At 40.0% G+C, this 21,524-nt stretch overlaps 1 protein-coding gene across 7 annotated transcripts in view; it reads left to right on the forward strand.

The window, feature by feature from the left end:
• The window catches only part of BCL2L13 (BCL2 like 13), a 77,406-nt gene continuing 55,882 nt past the window's right edge, over positions 1-21,524 (forward strand). For 4 of the 7 annotated variants that reach the window (XM_032844430.1, XM_032844434.1, XM_032844432.1 and 1 more), the window contains exons 1-2: positions 1-171; positions 11,278-11,464. In XM_032844430.1, coding sequence (XP_032700321.1) covers positions 11,326-11,464 — 139 coding nt within the window. In that variant the 5' untranslated portion in view covers positions 1-171; positions 11,278-11,325. The remainder of the gene's footprint in view (positions 172-11,277; positions 11,465-21,524) is intronic. The other 3 variants (XM_032844424.1, XM_032844426.1, XM_032844425.1) reach the window with 3 other exon arrangements.

Here is a 21,524-nt window from a genome sequence, read left to right on the forward strand (position 1 = left end):
ACGCTGGCGGTGACGGAAGCGCGCCAGGGGTGACATCACCTTCCAACATGGCGGCGGCGGTAGATTAGGGCCGCGGGTCGAAGCAGCCACCGCCGCTGGGGGACCCTGTCGGAAACGACTGCCGCCGCCGCCTCCCCTTCCGTCTCTTCTTGGGCAAGGGGCCAGGGCCAGGTGAGGGGAGTGGGGTTCTGGGCAGTTAGAGTTGGGTCCTTATCCAGCTCCTCAGGAGGTTTTCACTGGGCAGGAAGGTGTCCAGAGACTGTGCCGAACCACCGCCTCCCCAGTGGTTCCGACGACGCGTGAGTGAGTGTGAGTGTGTGACAGTGAGTGAGTGTGTGTGTGTGTGTGTGTGTACCGGCGCTCCTTCGCCGGAGGGTTCTCAAACTTTGAGGGGTTCATTTCTTTGTAACCGGACCTGTACCGCGTGGTCCCCCCGCCGACGCTTGTTGAGCGGGGCTTCCCGAGAGGGCTGCCAGAGGCTCAGAGGAACTCGGCCCTTGCCCTGCACCGCCGGTCTTCCCCACAAAGACCTTCACGTGGAAAACCCGTGTCCATTTTTAGGAGCAGGCTGGGGATCCTGGACTTTTTGGTTGAGGGAAAGGTTTCATGCGATTCGTTTAAAATGATTAGAGTATCTCTGCTAGTCCTAGTTGCTTTTTCTCATAAATTGTTAGAAATTTGTTATTCTTTATTCACTGCTGTTCTGACACCCATCATTACTATTATTTATTTTTTCAGAAAAATCTGCTGCCTTATTCTTGGAGGCAATACAGTTCACACTAAGGAGTTTCTTCGTTTGATTTTTATCCTCTCGTTATTCCAGGGAGATTCCAAGTTTCTTTCCTTCATAACTAGCTATGAGGGGAAACTCCTAGACTTTTTGAGTTGAGGCTTTGACCTGAGTTGAAAATCGGGTGGATCTGTCCAATTGTTCACACGCTCCCGCTGGGATTTTTGTCTTAACCACTCCCCGCACCAGTATTTATTTGTTTATTTAAGATAGCTGTCTCACTGTCTCTATTGAGAAGTTTTAAACTGAACCGACGTAAACCTCCCCCTTTTTTGCTTTATGATGTGAAACAAAACAAACATAAAGTCGTTTGCGAAATTAAGATTTTCTTTGGAGGCTTGGTGTAAACCAGAATGTTGATCTCAGCCCTGACTTCTTGTGACCTTGGATGAGTTGCCACACCCTTCTAGTACTTTCTTTTTTTATCTCCCAGAAAATTAAGCAAACGTTTTTGTAGGTAGTAAACTATTTATACCTCATATACATAGTTGGATAAATGCACAGTGCGCATTTGCACCTGCAAATTGAAACTAAACCTTTAGGAAATACTCTTCATTTGATAATAGGCCAATAGGTGTTTGAAATTCCTTTTACTCTGATTAGCCAGGTACTATTTTCAGTATATATATATATATATATATTTCTTTTTTTTTTTTAAAGATTTTATTTATTTATTTGACAGAGAGAGATCACAAGTAGATAGAGAGGCAGGCAGAGAGAGAGAGGGAAGCAGGCTCCCTGCTGAGCAGAGAGCCCGATGCGGGACTTGATCCCAGGACCCTGAGATCATGACCTGAGCCGAAGGCAGCGGCTTAATCCACTGAGCCACCCAGGCGCCCCAGTATATATATATATATATTTCTTAATGATTCATTTTCTCATGGAGGCCTGTACCCCAGTAGTTGAATTTAGTTGAAGGATGTATAAAGTTGAGTCCAACCAGTTTTGTAAAGAAAAGCTGCTTTCTAGCACATCAGTTAATCAGTACTAAATATCTCATACACTAAACTTTTAGGACAAGTAATTTACAACCATAATCCTTGCTTTAAAATATATTTCTCTTATAAAATATTTTAGACATAGAAAACAAGTTTTAAACAGTCAGTCTTGCTGTCCTACTTTTTACCAGTTTTTCAGTTTCGTTTTGATTTATATCTTATTCCAAATAAATGCTCACCAAAATTTCTTATTTAATGTATATTACAACATTGAAGGAAGGGGGCTATTTTCAGAGTAGCTGATTTTTTAAGCCTTGAGATATAACTAACATGCAACTCACCAATTGCAGGATTTAATTTTTTTTTTTAATGGTTTTAGTATATTCACAGAATTCCCAACCACCACCACAGTTTTCATCACCCCCAAAAGAAACCCTCCCCTCCACTACCTAGGCAACCACTGACTGACTTTCTGTCTCTGTAGATTGACCAGTTCTGGATATTTCATATAAACAGAATTATGCAATATGTGGTCTTTTGTGACTGGCTTCTTTTACTTTGCATGATGTAGCATGTATCAGTTTTTTTTTTTTTTTTTTTTAAGATTTTATTTATTTGGCAGAGAAAGGGAACACAAGCAGGGGGAGTGGAAGAGGGAGAAGCAGGCTTCCGGCTGAGCAGGGAACCTGATGTGGGGCTTGATCCCAGAACCCTGGGATCAGGACCTGAGCCGAAGGCAGCTGTCTAAGGCACTCCCTCAGTCTTTCTTTTTATGTGGCCACAATATGCCATAGTATGGATATACCAGCTTTCTTTATTCATTGGTTGATGGGCAGCTAGTTATTTCCACTATTTGGCTGTTGAATATTACGCTGCTATAACTATTAGTGTGCAAATTTTTATGTAGACATGTGTTTTCATGTCTCTGGCATCTACTTGGGAGTGGGACAAAGCAACTGAATTTTATGTCTCCCTTTTACAAAGCTATCTACACTACGTGGGTAGCTCAATTATTGTGAAAGTCAGACACTGCCTTGGGGAGAGGGTGAGGGTGAGGCATTCCTTTATAAGTACATTATCTTTGAATGCCAGCTGCTGAGTGAAAACATTTTGGGACAGCTCTTAAAACAAGATTGAACTAGAGTATTTCAATTAAGCATGTTTCAGTATGAAAGGGACTGTCTATACTAGAATATTTTGTGTCTGCTGAGTTTTAAAAATGACACCCTTGCCCAGTTGCATTTTGCAGCTGGGTGGGGTGAATTTAAATTTCACAGTTTTTGTTGGGATTACTTAATTTTACTTCTCTCTTAGAGAAAGTCCTAGAATTCTATAGGGACTAATAAAATATGGATCTTAAAAAAATGTAAGTTACTGGACTTAATGTAATTTGTGGAACTTGAAACAAATTCCATACTCAAACCACCAGTGAGTGTTAAGAGTAGCAGCCTGGTAACCCCAAAACTTTGTTTATGTTTGAAATTCTAGAATTTTGATTTGTGATTGAGTTATCTGTGGATTTTTCTTTTTCTTTTTTTAAACTGGGATTATAGATCTGTTCATCTTTATTACGGGAGTATATAACAGTTTTATTACTTTATAATTTTAGTGGATGGAAATGGTCTAAAAACAAAGCTTCTTGAATTATTAAAACATGTTAAGTTGTAATGTTTTTCTGTTTTGGCTCTGTGGGGTTAAGGAATACAGTTTAGGTATGGTATTCTAAATAGCATGGCTGAAGTGGGTACTAGAAATTTCTGTTTTCCACAAGCATCCAAGGTGATTATGATCAGACAAGTTTGGGAAACAACTATGAAAAACTCTTAACGTTGCTGCAGAGTTGCTTTTCATAAGAATTTAAAGTAGAATTTAATAGTGCTGCCTACCTTCTGGTTATTGTTCATAAAATGTGCTTTAATTCCTATAGTACTATCAGTGCTGGCCTCCTAGAATTTCCACTGGTATTCATGATAGAAATCTGGTTTAAAAAAAATAAAGCAATCTATTTATTGCACATTGTGGATGTTACATTTGTTACTGAAGGATCATGGATGTTTTATTTGTGCCTGGTTTTGGAGATGTCACCAAATGCATGTGTAAACATAGGATTAAGTTACCCTAAGCTTCCTCAGGCTGTCCATTTGGCTGACAACTACTTGTAACTTAATAGAGGAGCAAATTAAAGGTAATAAGGTAGAGAAAGAAACAACTGGGTAACACAGGTGTATTCAGTGGCTTGTTAGATTTGTGCAAAATACAGTTTTTATATTTATTTATTTATTTTCTAAATTTTTATTATTTTAAAATAAGCTCTGTGCCTGACACAGGGTTTGAACTCATGACAACACCAAGATCAAGAGTTGCATGTATCACTGACTGAGCCAGCCGGGCACCCCAGTAGTTTTTTTTTTTTTAAGGCTTTATTGATTGATTGGTGAGAGACAGAGAGGCAGAGGGAGAGGGAGAAACAGGCTCCCCACAGAGCAGGGAACCCAGTGTGGGATTCCATCCCAGGGCCCCAGGATCGTGACCTGAGCTATAGTCAAATGCTTAACGAACTGAGCCACCCAGTAGTCCCATCCCCAGTTGTTTTTATATTTAAAACTATATTTAAGTTTCTGGATACCAAGAGTACTTACACCTAATTTGAATTCCAAAAGAGTCTACTAGACAAAATTTAGAGTAAAAGTAACTATGTCCTTCTTATCATTTTTTTTTTTAAAGATTTTATTTATTTATTTGACAGAGAGAGATCACAAGTAGGCAGAGAGAGAGGAAGAAGCAGGCTCCCCGCTGAGCAGAGAGCCTGATGCGGGGCTCGATCCCAGAACCCTGGGCTCATGACCTGAGCCGAAAGCAGAGGCTTTAACCCACTGAGCCACCCAGGCGCCCCTCCTTCTTATCATTTAAAAAGAAGCTTGAGATGCCTTACATACGAAATGCACTCTGTTGATAAGGGGGGACCTGAGTGTTGTGCCCTGCTTACAGGAAAGCTATGAGTGGTGATCTCAGATCATATTTACCTTTCATCTGATTTGTCTTTTCCCTTTTTGCCCTGGCCCCATTCTTAAAATTGACAGATTTGCTCCTTTCAGTAGTCTGTTTGAAAAAACACCTTGTTCGTCTACCATTTCTTCCTCCTGTTATTGTTCGTTTTTTCGCCTCTGCATTTTCTCACCCAGCACATTGCCTGACATAAGTAAATATGCGTCGAGTGTATGCAGTTAAAGGCTAAGAGTTCAGAACTGAAGACGACTTACCTAACCAAGTGATTGCACTATTAACTAGTTGTGTGATTTTGTGCAAATAAATTGTCTATTCTTGTTTCTCCGTCAATAAAATTGAGACTATTAACATTTTCCTTCTAGCATAGAGGATTACTATGACAACACATGAAAGAGTGCTTCAGAAATAGAGGCCTCAGGCAGATGTAATATATTTATATTTGTTCAAAATGCAAGAGCTCATTGTGCAGTATGCTGACTCTGCACTACAGAATGTTGCAAAGAAGTGCATGCTGCAAAGGAAGTGCATGCTCTCTCTTCCCAGAGTACCCTTAAGAGTCCATGACCCTGTAGTCGTGCTGTGCAGTTTACATTTTGCATATTTTCAATGCTTTTGTTCTATAATTTAATACACACACACACTAATTGTGTAATAGTGTTCCTAGGGTCTGTCTGCCCCACCACCTAATCACAGGTGTGAATGAGCTGCTTTGTTGCTTTACACCTGGAAGGAAGCTCAAGCTAAATTAGAAGTTGGATAGATACTTAATACTATAAGTCTATCATATTTAGGTCTGGTATTTTTATAACTAGTTTATCCAATGCACATTTAAAGCCTAAAAAAATGTATACTGAAGTTAAATGATTGGAGTTTGTATTATCATCTTCTCCATTTGTGTGAATCATTGAAAAATGTTAAAACGATTGAATAGAATATAATCATCCACTAAATATATGGTTGTATGGATGTTAACATGTATACTAGAGCTGAGGACTTCACTGCAAATAGTAAAGTGAGTGTGGAGGATGGAAAATTATGAAATCCATGATTAAGATTGCATTTATGGTTAGGCAATTGGGATTTGTAAGAAAATCTTAAGAGCACTAGGCTAAAAATCAAATTTGGAAGTTCAGTGAACTATGCTTTTTCTATGGCATCTGGGTTGGAATATGACTGAAATTATCTTCAGATTCAGGTTTATGATAAATACAGACATTTGAATATAACAGATTTGAGAACATCAATTTTTTATTTAAAGCATTATTCAAAATATGACTACTTCTTTATTCCAGTTACCCAAAAATTCTGAGACTTGGTAAAGCCGAAATTTTGTTACTCATTTGCTCTGTTCTCCCCTCTCTCCGAACTTCACTTCATAATTTATCTCTTGCTTTCTGTACTTATTTACACCTCATTGGCTTCTTCTCCACTGAGTGTAAACATGCTTAAGACTCTTTTGTTGTGCACAAAAACAAAACAAATGAACTCTCAAACTTATCTCTCCCTGGCCACTATTGTTTTCTTCCCATCCAACCAGGCTGTTTCTTTTAAAGAATAGACTAAAACCCCATCTCTCCCTTTTCACTTACATTCAGCCTTCAACTCCCTGCCTTTTTGCTATTGCCCCTGGCCACAAATAGAACTGTCTGGTCAGGGATCATTACGCTGACATTTTCATTCTTTTTGGTGTGTTAATATATTTCAATATGTCTTTACTACCTTCTTGTTGAAATTCCTCGCCTGACTTCTGTAAACACACTCTTTCCTGTTTTTCTTCCTTTCTGACTGTCCCAATCCAGACTTGGAGGTCACCTCTGCCAACTTCTCATTTTTGGACAACCCCTGAAATGTTAGTTTTGCCCTGAATTCTGTTGGTGTTTCTCTTTCAGATGAAACTGGTATTTCTTGACAGATATTTTTTAAAATGTCTCTCCCTTTGATAAATAAAAAATTATCTGGCTCCTGTTCTGGTGGTGGTGCTTGGGGTTGGGAATGATGGGTGCATTTATTCTTCCCTCCCATCCATGCGCTGAGTTATTGATACAGAGAAGATTGAAGAAAAAACAAAGAAGATTGAAGATCTGCTGAGCTTTATTTTCTATACTTTGAACTGAAAACAGTAGGTAATGTTTCCCTTTCCAGAGTGAAGCTCTCTGTTGTTATCCCCTTTCTCACTCCTACCCCAAATTTTGACACTCCTATCCATTAGAAGTCACTAACTCTCCCCATTCAGTCTCCTTAGATAATTTCATTGGCTTGTATCTGTGCAGAGCACAGTTTTGTATCTCTAGTTGAGAGCTCTCAGTATAAGAACGTCCAATTACTTGCTGTACATTTTCACCTGGACAGCTCCTAGGTACTAAATTCAGTATGCCCCAAAGTGAACCTGTTATCGTCTCCTAAAATAGCTCTTCCTATATTATCTTTTGAGAAATAGGAATAACATCACTTTCCCTACAGCTGTCTTGAGTACTCTTACTGAGTTAGTTAACAACTCTTTGAGGCTTTTAATATTTTACCTTTTCATCCCCTTCTTTCTGGTGTTCTTGCTCTAATTTATGCCTTCATACATCTCTTGTGTAGATTTTTCCAATATTCCCCTGTGTTCTTGCCTCCAGTCTCTATTCTTATTCTTCCATATCGCCTCCAGAATGATTTTTCTAGAATATAATCTGTTGATACACGTGCTTGAAATCTTTCGATAGTTCCTGGTAGTGTTCTTTAGTAGTTTTTAGCCTGTTTTACATCGTGATCTAATTTGAGGACCTAATGAAAGAAATGGAATGATTTTTCTGTCCAGAAAAAAATGCTGATGCACAGAGAATTTGCAGGTAGTTTTAGGGGGTTCATTTATGAACATGGTTAAAATAATTCCTTGCATATAGGATAAAACCTAAGCTTCCCAGAATCTCATGGTATATAAAGCACTCCAAGTGCTGACCGCTGCTTGCTCCTGCTGAGCCTCATCACCCTTATGTCTTAGGATTCAGCCGTGTCAAATTTCTTAGTATTTATGTTCCATGCTGTTTCAAAAGTGCTTTTGTGCTTTTTACTGGTCTTCTTCATATTTAAAGTGCATCCCTGTCTCATTCCCCTAAGCTGGTTCAATTAGTGAATACCTCTTCATGTTCCAGGACTGGTTCAGATTTTACTTTACAGTCTTTCCTGATTTCTGCTTTTTCCCTTCCCCAGAGAGACTTTCCTGCTTCCTCTTTTGGATTGCCCATTCCTACTCTGTGGATACTGACTTGTGTCATAGAACTTTATTGTTCTGATTAATTTGCATATTTTTGTTTGTCTCTACTTGGTCAAAAACTCCAGAAGGCAGGTGGTATGTTTGTAGTACCTTGTATCTTAAGAAATCTGAGTTGAATGAACGCACAAAATTACCGGAAGGCATTGCCCTCTGTTTTTGTTTTTGTTTTTGTTTTTAATTTTTATTTATTTATTTGACAGAGACCACAAGTAGGCGAGAGGCAGGCAGAGAGGAGGAAGCAGGCTCCCTGCTGAGCAGGGAGCCCAATGTGGGGCTCGATCCCCAGGACGCTGAGACCATGACCTGAGCTGAAGGCAAAGGCTTAACCCACCGAGCCACCTAGATTGCCCACCTTCTGTTTCAGTAGATACAATTACTAGGTTGATATGAGGTCTTTAAAGATTTTTTTAAACTTATAAATTTAGTAATCTTCATATGAAAGTAGTGTGTTACAGTTGTTGGGGAACTGTCTCCCAAGTTTTAAGAAAATTAGGTTCCAGTCTTGGCCCTTGTTCCAGTTAGCTCTTGGTTGCCAACAACAGAAAGTCATTCTAGCTTATTTAAGCAGAAACGGAACTTACGAAAAGGGCGTTGGGTAGCTCACAGAATGGATGGGAAGCTGGAAAATTAGGTTTGGGAAACAGGCAGGAACCAAGGGAAATTTGGCCGTAGACTGAGCCGGGATCAGGCCAAGGAATAGAAGAGTTAGGACACTGCAATCCGATCTGCACCTCTGCATCTGCTGACCTAGTACCACAAACTTCTCCATGAATTATCTTTTAAATGTCTTTCCACCTTCTAGATCCTAGTAGGAGTCTCTCACTTGGCTACATGCCACAGAACAGGAGAAAAGGAAAGAAAAAATCTAGCTCAAATTTTAGCTTTTATAGTGGGGGTGGGAGATTTCTGTTTCCTACCAAGATTGACTCAATGTTGGATGCTCCCTATAAAGGAAATTGGGTTCAGATGGCAGGCAGGCAAAAAAATAAAAAAGCGAAGGTTCATTACAACGCCACTGCTAGCTAGTACCTGACCAGATAGGTCTCAGAAAACTTATTTTTGCTGTGTGGATATCCCTTTTTATATTTGTAAATTTGAAATTCTGTCACTATTAAATGGTGACTGTAAATGTAACAAATATTTTGAGGGTTTTTTTTTTTTTTTAGGTTTTATTTATTTATTTGACAGAAGAGAGAGAGAGACAGCACAAGGAGGGGGAGCAGCAGAGGGAGAGAGAGAAGGAGCAGGCTCTCTGCTGAGCAGGGAGCCTGATGTGGGGCTCGATCCCAGGACGCTGGGATCATGACCTGATCCAAAAGCAGATGCCCAATGACTAAGCAACCCAGGCACCCCTATTTTGAGCTTTTTAAGAGTAAAGCACCCTGTAGTCACACAGTGGGTGTGCCTTTTATTCCTGTGATGTAAGCTGTGACACGTTTTAGTATGTATTAATAATTTTGAAATGCTTTCTGAAGTTGATAAACTTTTAACAGGGCAGTCTAAGGCCCACTGTTTGATTTAATGTACTTTTTTTTTTTAAGATTTTTAAAAAAATTTATTTGAGAGAGAGAGCATGAGAAGGGGGAGGGTCAGAGGGAAAAGCAGACTCCCTGCTAAGCAGGGAGCCCGATGCAGGACTCGATCCTGGGACTCCAGGATAATGACCTGAGCCAAAGGCAGTTGCTTAACCAACTGAGCCACCCAGGCGCCCTTAATGTATGTTTTGAACAATTTGGTAGCCTTGCTCCTTGAAGATAGGAAACAATAGGGACTTTTAAATATTATACTAGTATTTCTTTTGATAACTTAAGTAAATACTGATAATAGCAACCATAAATGCATTTTTTAAAGACAGTGTCTATTCATGCAAAGCATTTAAAAAAAATATTTTATTTATGACATAGCAAGAGAGGGAACACAAGCACGGGGGGAAGGCGGGGCTGGGTGGCAGCTGGAGATTGGAGAAGCAGGCTCCCTGCTTAGCAGGGAGCCCGATGTGGGACTTGATCCCAGGACGCTGGGATCATGACCTGAGCCAAAGGCAGACGCTTAACTACTGATCCACCCTGGCACTCCTCAAAGCATAGTTTGATGTTACTCTTCATTTCTGTCTCTTTGTATAGCCACTGTTTTCTGTTGTGTATTTTAAATTCTACATGTATTTTTTCATCGTTTATCACTTTTAGACATTTCTCTTAGTTTGCTTGTACATCTTAAATTTTGTCAACATTGCTTGTCTCCTTTTTGTGTTGCTAGTTATCTGAACCTGTTTTTCTCTTCCTGGATATTTCCTGAGATCTTAAAGCTGTTGGTATCATTGTTTAAGTAAAAAACTCAGTTATTTGGAAACTCTTTAATTCACATAAAAATTCAATTTTTATGTGAATTTTAATTTATTTATTTAATAAACTGTTAAGGCACATGATAGGTAAAACAGCTACTCAGTCCATGGGAAGAGGTAAAAGTTGTAGTTATATTAATTAGGGTACAAGTTAGGATGCCTGATGAAGAGATTTCAGAATGAAGTGCCTTAAATGTCAGTCCAGAGGTCAAGGCTGGCAGGGCGGCTCTGCTGCACGTGGTCATTCAGGGGCCCAGTGCCTTCTCTCTTGTTACCTTACCATCCCTTAAAGTGATCTTCTTGTTTGCATGTCAGAACTGGTTGTCTGCCATATTCACATTCCAAACCATAGCAAGGAAGAAAGAGAAGATCTTTAGGGAGAGATCCACAGATTGCGCATATAACTTCTGTTCGTATTCCTCTGACTCGGGCTAATCATTTGGCTCATTAAGCTGCTAAGGAACTGGCAGATATGGTTTGCAGTTGTGTGGCTATTGACCTAGCTAGAATTTAGGAGGTTTTATCTATTTATTTATATTTTATTTTTAAGTAATCTACATACCCAGCATGGGGCTTGAACTCAGCCCCGAGATCAAGAGTCGTATGCTCTACGGACTGAGCCAGTCAGGTACCCTAGGAGGCTTTATTATTAAAAGAAGTAAGAGAATATATGTTGGGGTAGAGGGAAAGGTGGGGGCATAGCCACTGTTTTTGCCACATAGGTGAAAACAGAAAAACTAGGGAGAGCTAGAAAGGGAAATTTGCTTTTGATCTGAAATCTGAATTAATTCTGACTTGTAAGTAAACTAAAGTTACAATTTTAAAAAATTACTGGGAAGGAAAGTCAAGTATTTATTTTGGTATTTAGTTGAATAATTGTAGTCAATGGGGAAATGTACTGGCATGTAACAAACTTTAAACTGAAAAAATACTTTTATGTTTTTAGGTTTTACACATCTGTAAGTAGACTTTTGGAGCTCTGCCAGCCAACTCAATGGCGTACTCTACTACTGTGCCTCTAGGATTTCACTATGAAACAAAGTATGTTGTTCTCAGCTACTTGGGACTCCTCTCTCAGGAGAAGATACAAGAGCAACATCTTTCCTCATCCCAAGGTATTGTTTTTGGCTCAGGTGATTATATTAAGTAGTAGTCATTACTTCACATATAAAAATACATATATCTAAATAATTTGTATCTGTGATCATGAGATCAAATAATACTAATAATCTTTTAAAGAATAACCAGTCATCCCATCCTTTCCCACCCCCCGATCCATTCCCAGAAAAGACTTTTAATGCTTTTTAAGAGTGTGGTAATTTGGGGCTCCTGGGTGGCTCAGTCGTTTAGTGTCTGTTTGGCCCAGGTCATGATCCCAGGGTCCTGGGATTGAGCCCCACAACGGGCTCCCTGCTTAGCGGGAAACCTGCTTCTCCCACTCCCCATGCTTGTGTTCCCTCTCTCACTGTGCCTCTCTCTGTCAAATAAATAAAATCTTAAGAAAAATAAAAAAATTGTGGCAATTTGGGATGCCTGGATGGGTCAGTTGGTTAAGCATCTGCCTTAAGCTCCTAGGGTCCTAGGTTTGAGTCATGATCCAGGTCCTAGGTTTGAGTCCTGCATCGGGCTCCCTGCCCAGTGGGGAGCCTGTTTCTCCGTCTGCCTGCTGCTCCCCCTGCTTAAATAAAATCTTAAAAAAAAAAAAAAAAAGTGTGGTAATTTAAATGATTGTTGTTGGTACATGTAAAAATGTATTAAGTACACGTAAATAAACAGAATTCTATCTTTCTTTAGAAATTTCATCCTTGGGGCTCTTGGGTGGCTCAGTCTGTTAAGCATCTGCCTTTGGCTCAGGTCATGATCTGTGGGTCCTGGGATCGAACTCTGCGCTGAGCTCCCTGCTCTGAGGGGAGATTGCTTCTCCCTTTCCTCCTCCCCGCCACTTGTGCACAAGCTCTCTTTTTCTCTCAAATAAATACATTTTTTTTTTTTAAGATTTTATTTATTTATTTGACAGAGACCACAAGTAGGCAGAGAAGCTGGCAGAGAGAGAGAGAGAGAGAGAGAGAGAGAGGAGGAAGCGGGGTCCCTGCTGAGCAGAGAGCCTGATGCGGGGCTCGATCCCAGGACCCATGATCATGACCTGAGCCGAAGACAGAGGCTTTAACCACTGAGCCACCCAGGTGCCCCACAAATAGAATCTTTCAAAAAAAATTTCATGCTTTACAGAGATTAGAATTATGTAATTGTTTTATTTTGTTATTATTTTTTAAAGACTTTATTTATTTGTCAGAGCATAAGCAGGGTGAGCAGGAGGCAGAGGGAGAGGCAGACTCCCCACTGAGCAAGGAGCCTGATTTGGAGTTTGATCCCAGGACTCAGAGATCATGGCCTGAGCCAAAGGCAGATGCTTAATAGACTGAGCCACCAGGTACCTCTGCAAAATAACTTTAAAAACTCATAAGAGATACTAATTATTTATTATTATTAATTTATTTATTTTTAAAGATTTTATGTATTTATTTGAAAGAGCGAGCGTGAACACAAGCAGGGGGAGTGGCAAGCAGAGGGAGAGGGAGAAGCAGGCTCCCTGCTGAGCAAGGAGCCTGATGATGCAGGGCTCAAGCCCACCACCCTGGGCTGGGTGGTGGGCTTGAGGTCAGATCATGACCTGAACCAAAATCAAGTGCTGCCTTTGGCTTAGGTCATGATCCCAGGGTCCTGGGATTGAGCCCCATGTTGGGTTCTCTGCTCAGTGGGGAGCCTTCTTCTCCCTTTCCCTTTGCCTCAGCCTGCCACTTAGCCTGTTTGTGCTTCCTCTCTGTCAAATAAATAAAATCTTAAAAAAAAAAAAGTCAACTTTTTTTTTTTTTTTTTTTTTTTTTAAAGATATTACTTATTTGATAGAGGGAGAAAGAGAAAAAGAGAGAGCACAAGCACAGAGAATGGCAAGCAGAGGGAAGGGAGAAGCAGGCTCCCGACTGACCCTGGGATCATGACCTGAGCTGAAGGTAGACGCTTAACTGACTGACCCACCCAGGCGCCCTTAGCTTCTATTTTTCTTTCTTTTCTTTTCTTTTTTTTTTTTTTAATATTTTATTTACATATTTGACAGACACAGCGAGAGAGAGAACACAGGCAGGGGAAGTGGGAGCGGGAGAAGCAGGCTTTCCTCTGAGCATGCAGGGCTGAAGCCCAGGACCCTGTGATCATGACCTGAGCCAAAGGCAGAAGCTTAACAACTGAGCCATGCAGGTGCCCCTCAGCTTCTATTTCTGACAAAAATTCATGGAACTGACAGTAATTAAGTTCATGACAGCAAATGAACTTCACTTTTAAAACTCCTGGTTCCTGGGGTACGTGGGTGGCTCAGTTGGTTAAGTGTTTGCCTTCGGCTTAGGTCATGATTGATCCCAGGGTCCTGAGATCGAGTTCCGTATTGGGCTCCCTATTTAGCAAGGGGCTGCTCTCTCTCCCTCTGTCCCTCCTCCCTCTCTCTCTCAAATAAATAAATAAAATCTTTAAAAAAAAAACCCCAAAAACTCTTGGTTCCTTATCATGAGATAGATTCAGATATTTTCCAGAGTATGTACTGATGAATACTTCTGTGAATAACCATAAGTCTTGAATACTTTACATTTTCACAGTCTCTGTCAAACTAATTTTGTCAAAAGAAGAAGGCTTTTTATGCTCCACATGTATTTTGCCATTATTGGTAACACATCTTAGCAGATTCCACTTTGGGTTATAGTGAATTAGTGCTTTCTCAATTTTTTGGAAAGTCTTCTCACCCGTAATTATTCTGGGTAGGCATCCGGTTCTTTAGTCACTTCACACTCATCATGGACTCCTTGAATAAACAACAGCTGAGCAGTTTCACACAACTGTCAGTGCATCAAGAGCCAAAGAAAACCACTCAGAATTTTTTGCCTTATATTCAGTTGACTACTGATGTTGTTCCCATTGTCCTCAACTCGTTGAGCAGCTATTCTCTCCAAAAGACTAATAATCTGAAACTTTTTTTTTATGACACATCTCTTTAGCGGCTTTAGCTGAATACAGTTTAATTAACTTGACATCAGTAAATGGCTTTCCTTACTTGACTGACAGCTGAGCCATGTAGAAACTTCATTTGCAGCCTCATTTTCATTTTTTGTTTTTATGAAGAAATTCTATGATAAGAAGTTCTATTTTAAATTTTCTAATTTTTCTGACTTGCTTTCCCTTGAGTTGGAAGTACTCTGATGAGTCTGGTAGTATCAGTGTATACTGCGTGCTTCTGGCATAGCTATAACGTCATTGCATAGTAAGTACAATACTTTGTCATCTAATTTGTAAGAGAATAAGCCTTAAAAGTAGGATATTCAAAGTCTGCTTTTCTCTTGTTTTGACATGATGGGTATATGCAGGTAAATAAAGGTTGTGGTATAGCGATATGGGTGGCAGTTGAAATGCCGTGGGGTTATACTTGTGCCACTGCAGTATGCAGTAGGCTAGGCAACAGCATGAAGCTATGAGAACACCACACACAGGCTCTGTCGAACCATGGATTTCTGCCGTTGTAGCACAAAGCAACCATAGATAATACATAAGTGAGTGTGGCTATATTCCAGTTACGTTTTATTTATGGAGACTGAATTTCCTATTATTTTTATGTCACGAAATAGTAATATTTTTATTTTTTTTCAATCATTTAAAAATGTAAAAATCATTCTTGGCTCATGGGCTATTAGAAAAACATGCAGTGGGCCAGATGTGGCCATGGGTTATAGTTTGCTGACACCTGCTATCAGTACAGGGTACTTTATTTTTCTCATTACTATCAAGGAGCACAATCTGTTTATGCATAAAACTAAATGCTGTAATTGTTTATATTAAGCCCAGGTCTATGTCCTTGTCACTTTTTTTTTTTTTTTTAAGATTTTATTTATTCATTTGACAGAGATCACAAGTAGGCAGAGAGGCAGGCAGAGAGAGAGGGGCAAGCAGGCTCCCCACTGAGCAGAGAGCCTGATGCGGGGCTCGATCCCAGGACCCTGAGATCATGACCTGAGCTGAAGGCAGAGGCTTAACCCACTGAGCCACACAGGTGCCCCCACTTCTATTCTTTAATCATATTTCTTTTTTTATTATAATGCTTTTAATATATATGAAAATATTTAGAAAAATAAAAGAAGAAAAATTCTATAATCCAGTAATTAAAATGATGAAATGTTAACCTTTTTTCCATTTATATAGAAACATGCAAATTTGAATTTATGGTTTATAAAAATGAGGTGGTCCATATGCCATTTGGTAACATTTTACAAATTAACAACATATTTAGGGGCGCCTGGGTGACTCAGTTGGTTAAGCATCTGCCTTCAGCTCAGGTCATGATCTTGGGGTCCTGGGATCCAGCCCCATGTCAGGTTCTCGGCTCAGTGGGGATTTTACTTCTCCCTGTCACTCTCCCTCTGTGCTTTCCCTCACTCTCCTTCTCTCTTAAATAAATAAATAAGTAAAAATTAACAACGTATTTGAACATCTGTCCATGTCAGTAAGTAAATCTCTGTAGTCTCCTGCTTGGAACGTTCAGGGTGTTCATCAGCCTTCTTTGGAATGGGCACATGACAGTCCCTTCAGTGAGCTTGCAAATTCCTTGCAACTTTTCCTTTTCAGTTTCCAGTTTCATTTACTTTGCCAAAACCTCCTTCGGTTAGTTATAGCCTGAGGTTTAGAAAAATACTATGTAATAGAACTTTGTGCGGTGATGGACATGTTCTCTATCTTTTCTGTCCAATATTGTAGTCACAAGTCACAGGAGATAGTTGAATACTTGAAGTATGACTAATGTGAGTAAGGAACTGAATTTTTAACTTTATTTCTATTTAAACTTTAAAAAGCTGATGTGACTAGTGATTAGTGCAGTATTAGACACCCAGGTCTAGAAGTCAGGTATTTATTTTCCCTTCTAAGCCAGCCCCTATGTTTATAATAATTTGTTCATAATACCACCTGCTACCCAGGCTTGAAACATAGAAGTCATTCTTTAGCCGTTTTCTCTGCTTCCTGCCCTCTTTCTTTTTCTTTTTCTTCTTTTAATAATCGCTACACTCCACCTGGGGCTTGAACTCACAACCCCAAAATCAAGAGTCACATGCTCTACTGACTGAGCCAGCAGGGGCCCCTCTTATCCTCTTTGTCAGCTATTACCAACTGTCCCCATTTTGTGAGGATTCTCCCATTATCCTACAGGTCCTGCCTCAAATTACTGCAGGTGTCTCCTAATTTTTCTCCTTCATTTTATGTCTCCTCTTTCCTGCATTTTGACTGCTGCAAGCATATTGAGCATCCTTTTACATTGGAAACCCTCAGTTTTTCCATTCCCCTAAGGCTGCTTTATAAAACTTTTATTGGTTTCTTTGCTCTGGTCCCAGTAGTTATAGCATCTGATGTCTCTTACTGTTTTGTTTTGTTTTTAAGATTTTATTTATTTATTTGACAGAGAGAGAGTGAGAGAGCACAAGCAGTGGGGAGAGCAGAGGCAGAGGGAGTAGCAGGTTCCCCACTGAGCAGGGAGCCCAATGTGGGACTTGATCCCAGGACCCCAGGATCATGACCTGAGCTGAAGGCAGACACTCAACCATGCTCTGAAGGCAGAGCTCAAACTATGCTCTGAGCCACCCAGGCGCCCTGACATCTCTTACTGTTTTGTATTTTATTTTATTTTATTTTTTATCTTTATTTTAATTTTTGGAGAGAGCTTGAGAGCGAAGAGGGAGGGGCAGAGGGGATCTTAAGCAGGAAGAGAGAATCTTAAGCCGGCTCCATGCCCAGAGCAGCACAGAGCTGACAGAGGTCTCGATCTCATGACCCTGAGATCATGACCTGAGCCGAAATCAAGAGTTGGACACTTAAAACAACTAAACTACCCAGACCCCTCTACTGTCCAGTATTTTAAACAAGCCATGCTTATTCCTCAAACTGAGGCACTCTAGAATGGTAGACTCCTGTGATAGCAGTTACTAATGTTCACCCGTACCTAATTCTTACCTCCTTGTTGGGAGCATGGGAAAATTGCATTTAGACAGGGCCATGTGACTGGTCCTAGCCAATGAAATATGAGTGGTGTGATTTGTGTCCCTTCTAGGTTGTGGCATTTAAAAAGAAAGACTAACTTCTGGGCACCTGGGTGGCTCAGTGGGTTAAAGCCTTTGCCTTCAGCTCAGGTCATGATCTCAGGGTCCTGGGATCGAGTCCCACATCGGGCTCTCTGCTCAGCAGGGAGCCTGCTTCCTCCCTGCTCTGCCTGCCTCTCTGCCTATTTGTGATCTCTTTCTCTCTCTGTGAAATAAATAAATAAAATCTTAAAAAAAAAAAAAAAAAGAAAGACTAACTTCTTAGAGGGAAAAATTAGGTTCTTACTGCTGTCTTTGCTGCTTTGCTATCCCATTCGTTATCTAAAATGTGATGTAGAGCTTATTCTCATGCCATGTTATTATAAATAGGATCTGTGGTAGCATCCATTGGTGTAATGTGGGTAGGGTTTTGTTTCAAGTTCATGAAGCAGTAAGCATGAGAAGGAGAGGTTAAGGGAGGTGACCCGATTCATGACACAAGATTTTTATCACATTGAATGTTTTTCATTTTTTCCCAAGTCATGTGCTGATTATAGACTTTTCCATAGATAGTTAACTCTATACTTTTCCAGAACCAGCCAACTCTTCCAGACAGTGTTAGTTTGTGCTGAATATAGTAAACCCTGTTCTGGATTACATATTATGACTAGTAGAAGTCTTGTTGACTTGCATATTTGATGTCAAATAATAACTTCTGTTATGCACAATTTTGCACTTACTAACACAGAGCACCTTATTGCTGAAGTAATTAATATGGATTTGTTAATAAGACATTTCTTAAGTTAGAAAGGAGAGTAAGTTCATCTCTTAGGAATGTGACTATCAAATACATGTACCTGTGTTACTCAGCTTTTTGTTTTTTAAAGATTTTATTTATGTATTTATTTGACAGAGAGAGAGAGAGAGGGACAGTGAGAGAGGGAACACAAGTAGGGGGAGTGGAAGAGGGAGAAGCAGGCTTTCCACTGAGCAGGGAGCCTCCATGTGGGGCTCGATCCCAGGACCCTGGGATCATGACCTGAGCCGAAGGCAGATGCTTAATGACTGAGCCACCTCAGGGCATCTGTGCTACTGGTTTGTTATTCACTTAGCCATTAAGCAGTCACTCCCCACGTTTTTCTCTTCCCTTCAGCCCTAGGCAACCACTATTCTACTTTCTGTCTCTATGAATTTAACTCTCCTAGGCATCTCATTTGAGTGGAGCCAAATAATATTTGTTCTTTTGGGTCTGACTTATTTCACTTAGATACCAGGATTCATCCATGCTATAGGATGGATGGAATTTCATTCCTTTTTTTTTTTTTTTTTTTTTTTAAGTAATCTCTGTGCCCATCATGGGGCTTAAACTCATGACCCTGAGGTTAAGAGTCACATGCTCTACTGAGTGAGTGAGCCAGGTGCCCCTCATTCCTTTTTTAAGGCTGAATATAATGGTCTAATGTATGCATATCACACATTTTGCTTATCCATTCATCTGCTGATGGACATTTGGGTTATTTCTCCCTTTTGGCTATTGTGAATAATGGCTGCTGTAAACATTGGTGTTACATCTGTTTGAGTCTCTGCTTTCAGTTCTTATGGGTATATACTCAGGTGTAGATTTGCTGGATCACATGGTAATTCTACGTTTAAGTTTTTGAAGAACTGCCTTACTGTTTTCCACAGTAGCTGCATCATTTTATATTCCCGTCAGTAATACACAAGGGTTCCAGTTTCTCTGCATCCTCACCAATATGTGTTCTCTGTTTCATGGTTTTGTTTTTGTTTCGTAATAGCCATCCAGATGGATGTGAAGTGTGGTGTCTCATTGTGACAGCTCATTTCTTTCATTGTTGAGTAATATTCCACTTTATGGATGTACCATAGTTTGTTTCTCCATGTGCCTATTTTTTTTTTTATATTTTATTTATTTATTTGACAGACAGAGGTCACAAGTAGACAGAGGCAGGCAGGGGCGGCAGGGAAGCAGGCTCCCTGCTGAGCAGAGAGCCCGATGTGGGGCTCGATCCCAGGACTCTGGGATCACGACCCGAGCCGAAGGCACAGGCTTAACCCACTGAGCCACCCAGGTGCCCCTCTCCATGTGCCTATTGAAGAACATCTTGATTGCTCCTGAGTTCGGCAGTCATGAATAAGGTTGTTTTAAGCATTCATGTGCCAGTTTCTGTGTAGATAGAAGTTTTCATCTCATTTGGATAACTACCGAGGAGCATGATTGCTAGATCATATGGTAAGAGTATCTTCAGTTTTGTAACAAACTACCAAGCTGTCTTCCACAGTGGTTGTATCATTTTGGGTTTCTACCAGCAATGTATAGGGGTTCTAGTTTCTCTATATCTTTGTCAAACTTGCCATCATTGCTATTTTTGATTATAGCTGCTCTCTTGGGTGTGTGGTGGTATCTCACTATGGTTTTAATTTGCATTTCCCTAATGGCTAATGATGAACTCCTTTTCATGTGCTTATTGGTCATTTGTATATCTTTGGAGAAATGTCTGTTCTTATCCTTTGCCCTTTTTTGATTGGGTTTTCTGTCTGTTGTTGAGCTATAAGAATTCTTTATTTTTATATATTTTTAAGATTTTATTTATTTTATTTGACACAGATCAAGAGAGATAGTACAAGGTGGGTGGGAGCAGGAGGGGGAGAGAGAATCAGGCTCTCTGCTTGGAGCCAGACACAGGCCTACATCCCAGGACTCTGGGATCGTGACCTGAGCCAAAGGCAGATGCTTCACTGACTGAGGCACCCAGGTGCCCTTAAGCATTCTTTGTATATTTTAGATACCAGACCTTTATCAGACGCATGATTTCAGATACTCTCTTCCATTCTGTTGTTTGTGTTGGTAGTGTACTTTGATGTACAAACATTTTTAATTTTTATGAAGTCCAGTTTATCTGTGTTTTCTTCGATTTCTTATGTTTTTGGTGTCATATCTAAGAAGCCATTACTTACTTAATCCAGAAGTCATGCACATTTTCACCTAAGAAGCCATTACTTTATCCAGAGTCTTGCAGATTTTCACCTATGTTTCCTTTTTAAGAGTTTTATAGTTTTAGCTTTTAAACTTAGATCTGTGTTCGGGGTGCCTGGCTGGCTTGTTTGGTGAGTGTGCAACTCTTGATCTTGGGTTATGGGTTCAAGTCTTGTGTTGGGTATAGAGATTATTTTTTAAAAATCTTTAAAAAAATTTAGGTCTTTGATCCATTTTTTTTAAAATTTAATTTATTTATTTGATAGAGATTACAAGTAGTCAGAGAGGCAGGCAGAGAGAGAGAAAGAGAGGAGGAAGTAGGCTCCCCGCCGAGCAGAGAGCCTGATGCAGGGCTCGATCCCAGGACCCTGAGATCATGACCTGAGCTGAAGGCAGAGGCCTCAACCCACTGAGCCACCCAGGCGCCCCTCTTTGATCCATTTGAACTAATTTTTGTGTATGCTATGAAGTAGGCATATAGAGTCATTATTTTGCATGGGAATATGCAGTTATCCCAGCACCATTTGTTGAAAAGTTTCTTCATTCCCCTGTTGAAGGGTCTTGGTCCCCTTCTCAAAAATCACTTACCTTAGGGGCACCTGGGTGGCTCATTTTGTTAGGCAACTGCCTTTGGAGTCCCAGGATCAAGTTCCACATTGGACTCCCTGCTCAGGAGGGAGTCTGCTTCTCCCTCTGACTCTCCCTGTCTCATGCTCTTTCTCTCTCTCTCAAATAAATAAAATCTTTTAAAAAAAAAATCAGTTGACCTTAAATGTATGGATTTATATCTGGCCTCTCAGTTAGATTCCATTGGTTTATTAGTCTGTCTTTATTCCATAATTATTTTATTCTAGTTTTGTAGTAAGTCTTGAAATTATAAAGTTTGAGTCCTTCTACTTTGTTCTTCCTTTTTAAAATTGCTTTGACTATTTTGAGTCTCTTGCAATTCTGTATGAATTTTAGGATTGTTTTAACCATTTCTGAAAAAAAGGCAGTTGGAATTTTTTTTTTTAAGATTATAATTTTTAAGGAGTGCCTAGATGGCTTAGTCGTTAAGCGTCTGCCTTCCGCTCAGGTCATGATCCCACTGTCTCTCTC

Source organism: Lontra canadensis, unplaced genomic scaffold, assembly GCF_010015895.1.
Source record: "Lontra canadensis isolate GAN:19392208 unplaced genomic scaffold, GSC_riverotter_1.0 scaffold153, whole genome shotgun sequence".
Taxonomy (NCBI): Eukaryota; Metazoa; Chordata; class Mammalia; order Carnivora; family Mustelidae; genus Lontra; species Lontra canadensis.